The sequence below is a fragment of the Piliocolobus tephrosceles genome, chromosome 11 (assembly GCF_002776525.5).
Source record: "Piliocolobus tephrosceles isolate RC106 chromosome 11, ASM277652v3, whole genome shotgun sequence".
NCBI lineage: Eukaryota > Metazoa > Chordata > Mammalia > Primates > Cercopithecidae > Piliocolobus > Piliocolobus tephrosceles.
This window is the reverse complement of record NC_045444.1, coordinates 33,574,996-33,585,280: the sequence shown is the minus strand read 5'-3', so window position 1 is coordinate 33,585,280 and position 10,285 is coordinate 33,574,996. Positions and strand designations below refer to the sequence as shown.

General features: G+C 33.3%; 1 protein-coding gene across 1 annotated transcript in view; it reads right to left on the bottom strand.

The window, feature by feature from the left end:
- The window catches only part of ACVR2A (activin A receptor type 2A), an 87,814-nt gene that overhangs the window by 9,884 nt on the left and 67,645 nt on the right, over nt 1-10,285 (bottom strand). Inside the window, exons 5-8 of the mRNA XM_023217463.2 lie at nt 5,769-5,912; nt 3,679-3,822; nt 2,516-2,661; nt 731-845 (exon numbers count right to left, since the gene is read on the bottom strand). Coding sequence (XP_023073231.1) covers nt 731-845; nt 2,516-2,661; nt 3,679-3,822; nt 5,769-5,912 — 549 coding nt within the window. The remainder of the gene's footprint in view (nt 1-730; nt 846-2,515; nt 2,662-3,678; nt 3,823-5,768; nt 5,913-10,285) is intronic.

The following is a 10,285-nucleotide window of genomic DNA, read 5'->3' as shown; positions in this document are numbered from 1 at the left end:
AAATAAATAAATAAATAAATAAATAAATAAATAAATAAATAAATAAAGGTGACCTTGTAGGAATGAAAACATCTCTTCCAGCCTCAAAGTTTCTGAGAATAAAATGTATGGATAATGTTATTTTCCCTTCTGGCCTTCCTAGAGGTTCCTATTACTAAGATCTCTGTGCACATAGAGGTATACAGAGGTGTCAGAGTTACTTAATTCAGGGGTTTACAAGTGCTCTGAACTCTGGAGCGAATTTGGAGAAAAGCCATCAAGTTGATTGAAGAAATGAATGAAGCAATAAACAACAAGAAGCAATAAACTATTATTGCATGGGAAAAGGGACAGGGAATCTTAATACACTGTAGTAAGGATAGTGACTAATTATTCTTCTGCTCTTCTTATGATGGTGAAAGAACTAACAGACTAAAACTACTGAGTTCATAAGAAGAATTTCCTAAGAATAAGGTCTATTAAAAGGTGTTGGATTATTCTTTGATCAATTTTTCAAAAAGAATCCTATGACATGTGTCTAAGTTATTGTTTTATGAAGTGCTTAATCTAAACCACCTGAGTCCTCTACCATCATATGAAAATGTCTTCCTCAGAAACTTTAACACATAACACTATTAGATGCTGATTTAAACACCACAACAATTTTAGACAAATTCAGTCCTGACATGCCATTCTAAGAAAATATGGGACAAGTTTACTTTTTCTTATATTTTATAAGCATCATCCTTACCTGTCCATGGGTATCGCCTGCAGACTTGCCAGCCTCAAATTTTAAGGCCAACCCAAAGTCAGCAATGCAAGCTGTCAGGTTGTTTTTCAACAGCACATTTTTACTTTTGATGTCCCTTGCAAATAAAAAGAGTATTCAAATTAAGTTTAAACAAGTTATCTTTTAAATTTTTTATTGAAAGCAGAAAAGAGGGGGAATATGTACACTATGAAAAAATAGTTACTCAAAATTATGAAATGCAGAGAAAGGGAGAAAGAAAAAGCTCAGAGCCCCCATGTAGCCTTTAACACAAGAGCACAGTGACAAGCCCCTATTTATAACATGGACAATAAGAAGGAATCCTATCTATAATGCAGTTATATAAACATTTGCCATGTCAAAAAGATATGTTACCTATGTCATCCACCTACCAATCATAAAACTACTGTTTTTTAAGATAATACTTTAGAGTTCTTACTTGCAAACTCCCATAGAAACTGAAATTTAAACCAAAATGAAGAAATTTTTTAAATATAGCTGAATTGGGGCCTTCTGGTTATTGGTACAGACCTACATTTTAGAATAATCCCTTATTATAGAGGTTCTTATATTCTCCCACCTGGTTGTAGAAAAGCATCTTACGGCATGGATAACAGAAACTTTTTACCATAAACATACACTGCTCTAGCTAGATCCTGGTGTTCTGAAAAGGGTAACAGTTTCAAGGCAACAAGATATCCTCTTCTACACACCTGTCTCAACTGGCTCATCCTAGAGATTACTATACCCTAATTAAATACATCTATGCCATGACTAGTGGTTAAATTTATGTACAGATACACAGACCAAGAATGGGATATTGAAAGCACGAGTAGACACTCCCAAATGCTATAAAAGCCAATCAATCTTAGTTTCAAAAGACTTTCAGGACCTTTTCTTAATAACTTTGGGGATACTTAAGGATTAATTCCCTATGTGGCCAGGTAGGGCAAGGGAAAATCCAAGAAGATGCCAATAGACTGCACGTAAGAAAGTGAGAAGAAAGAGTTATTTCCGAGGTAGACATCATTTAAAGTTTGCAAAATCAGAACCTAAATTAGAGGCTGACTTACAATAATGGCTCCCAGCAACCTAAAACATCACCTAGTGACACTGAGCTAAGTATTTGTTCCATGAATCAGTTAATGCCTACTTTTCAAACAACCATCTTTAAATTGAACACGAGAGGACAAATTGAATCCCACGTTCAAGAAAATTAAATACATGGCAAACTGAACTCCATGTTTAAGACACAATCATTTGTCCTTTTGCAGGCATGACAAGTGTTGGGTCTAAGAACTATTTCTTCACTGGACAACTGTTTAAGTGACGCCTCTCTCCACCTTGGCTCAGGGTAAAGATAATAAGGTCATTCAAAAAACAAGCAAGGGAGACATTCAAAGTCTCTCCTTCGTTACATGCCCTTGGATAATAATCCCTATTTATAATCATCTTTAAAGTATATCATGTTTTGAGGTAAAACAAATGTCTTTTTCCTTTGAGATTGAGAAAATATAGTTTATTTTCAATCATGCTTTCAGAAATGAGATGAAGTAGATCATGAAACTTTACCAATAATGTTAACATATACATTATCCAAAATACTTCCTGGCCAATCTCAAAGCTAATTTTAAAAAATAAATGAAAACCAGCTGTCTTGTAAAGCATGACTGAATAACAAAGGAAAAATTAAAATTTACCCACGGTCTTAAAAGTTTAGTAAATGTACACTCAATTATCTGGGAAAACAATACAAATATAGTCTACCTGTGAGATATGGCAGGTTTGTGGCCATCTTTTAGGCCAGGTATATCCTCATGTAAATATGCCAATCCTCTAGCCATGGTTTCTGCAATATGACATAGTTCATTCCAAGAGACCACATTAGCCTTAAGAAAGTCTGAGAGTGAACCCTAAAAAAAGACGGAAAAATAGAAACTTACGTTCTTGACAAAGGCCATATGTATAAGGAGACTTTTCTTTTTACCTATAAGAGGTTGTGGAAGGCAGCATATCTTTCCTTTCAGGGAAAAATAATATCCAAGAAACAATCTTTCTGGAATGGTTAAAATTTCCTTCCATTTCACATTAATAAACATTTGACCAGAAAGAAATACCAGAGCTTTAAACTTTTGTTACAAGAATAGTCAATTTCCACCAATCCATAAGACAAGTTTTTTGTTTTAAACACTAGTTGAATATCTAAGGTTCTAGAAAATATTTTAAAAGTTAAAATATCCTGACTATAGAGTGCTTACATCATGGGACTAGCAGAACACAAAATAACAACATAAAACAACAACTAATACATAGAATATTCTTCTAGAGATTATTGTTGTCCTTTAGGTCAAGAGTTAACAGAAGCAAAAGAACCACTTACATTTCACAATGATGAAACCAATTACCAAAAACAAAATTTCCTACTTCATTAATGGTACTTTCACACTGACTCTAAAAGTAGAAAAATTGAGGAAAACTAGCAATTATGTTTTGGTGATAATGACCCTACAAGTTAGTGACAGATCAAAGATGAGATAAATTTCCTGACTCTGGTTTTGTCACTAAGCAAGACTGATTAAAACTGAAAAAAATGGTTCACGTAATCAAAATGAGTTGTAAATGGTAAGTGAAAATTACTAAGCATTACCTATACTAAAATAAATGTTTGTAAGAGTAATTACAGCACAAGAAGTAAGGAACAAAAGGGTGGTTTACATGAGTAGGGTTTTAGGTTAAAAATTTGCCATCTTTGCTCTTTTATTAAACTAAACTACCTTTTAAAACATTTTTATTCAAGAATGATTTTTATTTTCAGGTTAAATATTAATCAACTATAACATATCACGAAAAATAACTGAGGGATTTATAGCCAACATTAGGTACGCAGGCCAATTCAGACTTTACTAAAGTAAAACGTTAAATAGTTTTACCTTTTCATGAAATGCTGTGATTAGCCAAAGATCCACATCAACACTGGTGCCTCGTTTTTCTGCACCAATGAACTGTAATATGTTCTCATGCTTCATTCCAGGCAAACTGTAGACTTCATATTCATTTTGCCATGACTGTTTGTCCTAGAGTCAAAAAGAAAGAACAGTAAGAACACAAGGAATACAGGTAAATAAACCATGTCTAGGAGATTACTCAAATAAGTTCCAAAGTAAAACAAAACAAAAAAGTATTTTAAAAATTTTTGTTCTGTTTTGTAATAAGAAAAAAGCTCTGACAATAGGTTAACAAATTTATACTAAATGCCTGCCCTGTCCATTCCCTCAAAACGTACTTTTCTGTGTTTCTAGTTTACACACGCAGAAGTTGATCTGAAATGCTGCATTCTGTATCTTACAAAGGCAACACATAAGTTACTGCAAGTATTACATTGTAATTTCATCATGGTGTGAAGCTACTTGTGGTACTATTCAGAATAATCTCCTTGAAAGATGAAATTCAGGCAGAATGACTTCCTCTAAACAGAAAACTTCTTCTTTTCAAAAACTAACATAATATCAAACATCCTTTAAAAAATGTGTAGCATACCCTGCAAAGTCAATGAGAAAGCAAGGGGCATAGATATGCAATGCAATAATTTAAGACACCATATATTCATTTGTGCCTGCAAGTGATCCATGTCTACTAAGTATCTTCTTATAAAAGATTAGTTTCTTTTCACTACTAAAAGACAGTAATAGTGAGAGGTACCACAGCATAATGGTTACAAACCCTTAGAAATCCTCTGCATCCAAACTGTTCAAACTTAAATCCTGGCTCTCCCACCAACCTCTAGCAAGTTACATAATCCTTCAGTGTCCTCATTAAGTAGAACAGGTATTGTAGTGTCTGTCTTATAGAATTGTTGTATTATATGTTGCATTTTACGTACACGTGGGCAATATATGTACACATATTAGTGAGCACTCATATATGTAAAACACCCCTACCTGACCCAATAAAAACATACAATCAAATGTTAGCTACTGTTGTTGCTGTTGTTGGGCTTAAGTTAATATCATCCAAATGCCTTTGTCTGATCCTTATGCTTCCTTACACATGGAAATAATTTCTTCCTTTATCTCACTTATGAATCTTGGCACAATAGAATACACTTTCTCTCTGAAAACCAAACTGTGGTTTATAGGTACCAAAAAAAATGTAATACAGTTCATAAACTCCATGTAGTACAGTTCATAGACTGAACAGAGGAGGTAAGGCTGAACAGAGGAGGTAAAAAGCTTAAAATCTAGGTATATTAAGACAAAGAAATTGCTTATATGACAACTTTGGAAAAAGGAAGATCCACTCTCTAAGTGTAGTGGTAGAGCCTGTAACACCAAATCCAACCAAGACATCAGTACCAAGGATATCATGAGACGCCAGGGTATATAAGAGACGGGGAAGACAGAATCATCATAAATCTATACCACCAACAGAACAAAACAAAACACAAGAATAGCTCAGAGATACATTAGATCAGAGTTTTATGAGAAGTCCGGCCAACCTTTAAAATAAAAACAATTCAACAATAAACCAATTATTTGAAGTCTTGATTGCCTCTGAAAATGCATCAAACAAAAACTGAAATAATTAAACACTCAAAGTAGAAGGAAAGTAAGTCAAGTCTGGTAATATACCTCCAAATACCAATTCCAAAACAGAATATACTACTCTTTTGTTTTTCTGTTTGCTTTTTCTGACAATGTAGGGGGATATTAAAATTTAACCACTCAATTAGACTTGTTTATTGGAATCTTTATCTTTATTTAACATTTCTATAGAATTTTCATTGGCAAAAGATCTCCTATGCATTCATTTAATTCCACCACTCCAGACAAACATAATGATTGTTATACTAACAATTCAATCTTCCATATGCAAAGGCAAGCATTAAAAGAGCTAACTGCTTTCCCCAATATCACAAAGAACCACCTTGGAACGTATGGCTTCTGTTTTGAGACTATTTCTGAGTTATGATGACCTAGCCATAAAACATATATGTAAGATGACAAAACTGCAATAAACATACCTGTATTGGAAATATTTTGACAGCCACATATTCATTAAGCAACTGGGCTTTCCAGACACAACCAAATCTTCCCCTTGCTTTCACTTCTAATAACTGCAGTGGTTTCAAACCTAGTAATGGAGAAGGTGGGGGTGGTCCTGGGTCCTACAGATAAATAATAATAATAATATAAATAAGCAGAATATGATACATATCAACTCTGGAAATGAGAAAAAAAGTGAGTATACTGAAAAGTCAACTGACAGAAACAGTAAACACATATGGATGACATTAACTTCAATTTTGCCATAATTAGATTACTAATTATCTACAGTGATCACAAGGCAGGCAACCTGAATTAACAGCTTTCATAATAACGTTCAGCATTATTGCTTTATATGTACCACAGGAGAAAAGATCTAAAATCTTTCTGATCCAGTCTCACTAATTTTCCCCACTAAGATTTTCTGTTAACTATGAATACTCCTAACAATATTTCATTTGTTTTATCCAGTGTGTACTTCGAGGAGGATGATTTGAAAAGTGCCAGAAACAGCAAATTATGACTATGTATCAGCAAAAACCTCTCCTTAAGATCTATTACTTTCTCCAGTGACTGTTTAAATTTTTTCTTCATTAATCTCAGAGATACCCACAGTCATTCTTAAACACATTGCAGATAGGTGTATCAAATACAAAGTACATACAGGAAATATGTAAGTAAATATTTCTTTAACCAAACTGTTTGGTTCATTCTAATTTTAAACATATTAACAATTCATCCCTTTGATCTGAGATAAAAAAAATTATCTGTGTTCTGGAACTGACTGGCAAAGAAGTACAAATAAAAATCCAGAAAAGAAGTGGTCATCACAGTAGATAACAGGATATGGTACATGAAAGAAACGTGCACTGCTATAGTTTTTTAAAAATAGAGCAAACATAATATATAAATAGGAATATAGCATCTACAAATCACAAGGGAATCCTATCTAAGCAGAATGCAACCCTTCATTGAAAGCATTCTCTCAGTTCCCTATCTGCAACTAAAGCAAGACGCAGGAAGCCTTTTGGAAAGCTTCCAGAGAAAAGCAACAGAAGGGTTTGGAAGGCTGCATAATGAGTATTTTGAAGAGGAACTAAAATTTCTGTGGCAAAAGCAACTGATATGATGACACTGGGTGGCACCTCAGACACTTGGAAATGTTATATGATCCCAGATCAATGCATCTCTCTCTGCCTTTCTTTTTATCTCTTCTTCTAATGCCTCAAAGACAGTTAGTGCTTTCTTTAGGCATCACTCCTCCGCTCACTGGTGCCACTCAAGAGTTTTAGAAGTTTACTGTGTACTAGAAAGAACCTCAGCAACAGAAACATTGCAGGTGTTATATAGGAAAAATATGCAATTTCTTCTTCTAAATGAGACCATCTTTATAAAATGGTTTTACAATTCTTATTTAAGCAGTAAGATAAAACAGAAGACTTCTTGTGACTCATTTCAAACTCAGACTTTTTTTTTTTTTTTTTTGGTCTACAAAGTTGCTTGTCCTTCCCACATTCAAAACATGAAAGAACGTTTCTGTTTAGTAGAGTGACGGGTCAAGGAAGTCAGATATAAATCTTATAGGAAGGATAGGCTCTCAAATGTGATTCTCAGTGGAGGGGACACAAGAACCTCTAGAGAATTTTTGTTAAAAACTACACCCTCCCTCCCTCATTCTTCAAGTGATCATCTCTGTCTGAGAGATTCTACTGATTGGAGCAGACTGCTTATATGAATGTGGAGAAAGGAGAAAAAAAAGCTTGAGAACTGCTCTTCTAGAGGAAAGGAAACCATTCAGTCCTCAAGGGCAAAGAGTTATTGTATAACTGCATAAAGACATATTTAAACTAAATAGAAATATGTTTGTAAGGTAGAGAGATAGGTTTCACACCAGAGGGGATGCCAAAAACTAAAAACTAAAGTATGCAGAAAATGGCTGAAAGCTGAAGAGGAAAAATAACTAGGTAGAGGGGAATACAGCGCTAAATTCAATATTAAGATTTTGAATAGCTTTTATGTACATTGACTAGTAAGGTCTCCATAGTTAATCTACACATTACCCACTCTTTGTTCTAAAGGATACCAACAACACGAATATGATTCAATCCATAAAATAAGATATAGATTTTTTAATCCACAATTAATATGTTAGCAATTCAAACTACGATTTTAGTATAACATTTTAGAAAACATAATAATTTTCATTATCTAAATTTAGAAAAAAAAGTTCATTATACATTTTCCAAATGTATATACTTCAAGTTCCCATATATTCCCAAGGCTCTGTTTAACAAGTTTCTAAGCTACCATTATTTCAGAAAAAAATAATCTTAGATCACCCTCTTACCATAATTTATTCAATATTGTATAGTAACAGCCAGAAAAAATATTCTTGTCAAAATGACTTAAAAGGTAAAAGCTTCAATTAAAAGGAATACTGGTCAATTTTGAAAGGGTGAGAAAAAGGTCTACAAGGTCTTCATGGGGTAGAATCTCAAAACCTTTAGTAATGGCATGAGCTTTTCAATGGAATTTTAAATAATATTCTTTAATACTCAAAGGACTGGGTTCAAAAATGAGTAACTATAGCACAGATTATAAAATCTCTAAGCCTTTTTAAACAAAAAATTACTAGAATGAAACTTTAAATTCATCTCTAAGTTTTACTCATCCCATAATCTAAGAATATTAGAAATTATTTTTAATTAATTGGCATCATTATAGTAATTTACTAACAAAAAAATCAATACTTGATTCTAAAAATGAAAATGTATACCTTTAAAATATATAAGCCCCTGGGAAGACAAATGTAGACATCAATTTCATAAATGACAAGCAATTTCTGATGTCATCCACAAAATATGGCTTTACCTGGCTACACAGAGAAACCAATGGGGAGCAGAGAGGCAACTATAAGGATTTCAGAATTCCTAAAACCTTCCCTAAATGTCCAGTTCTCTTACAACATCCATGCTATTTTGCAAAACTAAAAAGATATACATTAGAACATGGTTCTGATTACATTCCGTCTTTACTCATTTGTATGTGAAAATTATGGTATCAGAAGACATCAGGTTGAGAAGACATACTGAAATGACAACCTGTAAAAAGTAATCCCCTGCCCCCAAACCTCTACCCAATATCATTACTATAACCAACAGTGGAATAAATTATTAGAGGTGGGAAGCTACAAAGTCATCTCTGATCATTTTACTTATTCTGAGTTCTCCATTTGAAGGATGAATTTTAATCTAATTAAACGCTCAAACCTCAGATAGCAATATATCATCAAAAGTTATACTCCTGTAGCTAGTTCATTTACTAAAGATGCCAAAGATGAAGCTATCTAAAAATATCTATTTCACATTTAAATACAATGGGCTGGATTAGAAAATCGACCCCTGTTAAAAATGAACACATGCTGACATTTAAGCTAATGACATACTATAAAAATTAACCAATACAAGGTTTTTGAGACTAATGGAGCCATTAGTGTTAACTTCTAATCAAGTAAAATAGTTTTTTCTACATCCTACCTTAAATAAATATAAATACTGTCAGTCCCTTAAAACTAAAAGCCATTACCAAGTCAAATCAATCATGTTTTAATAATAAAAGCTGGGTGGGGGAGAACCCTTTATGACATAAATGTATAAGTTATAGAGGATGCACAGTAAAGCAGTAACAACAACAAAAATCTAAGAACAAAATGTTTAGTATGCATCCACAGAAAGTTCCACAACCATAAAACAAACATCAATGCATCTTACCTCTATCATTATATGAAAGGCGTGCTTGTGAAGAAAAAACACAGGCAAAAGAAATTACGATTCATATCCAGAATGAAATGAAAAATGACACATCAGTTACAAAAGTGAAGGAAAGAGAATAATGGTTTAGTATTTTAAAAGTTGGCAATGATCCAATATTTTACATTGTTTAAAGATAGGGAACACTTTCCTTATAAACAGAGGAAAGTAATATCAAAAAGAACCCCTTAGATATGAGAGATAGGTAGTAAACAAATTCTTGACTCCAGTATAATCCCAAGTTAACTGATCCAATGACTTCATGCCTGCAAACAAACTAAACCAAGTCTTAAATAATGATTATTTATTTTTCTAAGAGCCGCTAGAGTCTAAACCATAAAACAAGGAATTTACAAATTGGAATTGCCTTCTGGACACTAGAGGGCAGTATTGCCTTTAGCAAAAACGAGTTAGCAGCCCTAAAAATTTATATATAGCTAGAATCAGTTTCTCAGACTTTCTGACAGTTGTCTTAAGAACCTCTAGAATTTCCTGAACTGCCTCACTTCCCTTTCATGGAAGACAGAATCATAATGGTGAGACAGAAAAATGTTTCTGGTGGCTATGTGCGTGCACCATAATACACCGTGGCAAGAAACTAAGACAGGAAAACAAGATCATCAGAATTAAGTAAAACATAGTGACAGAATATTATCAAACCAAATTGCCCAGCACATCAAGGTGAA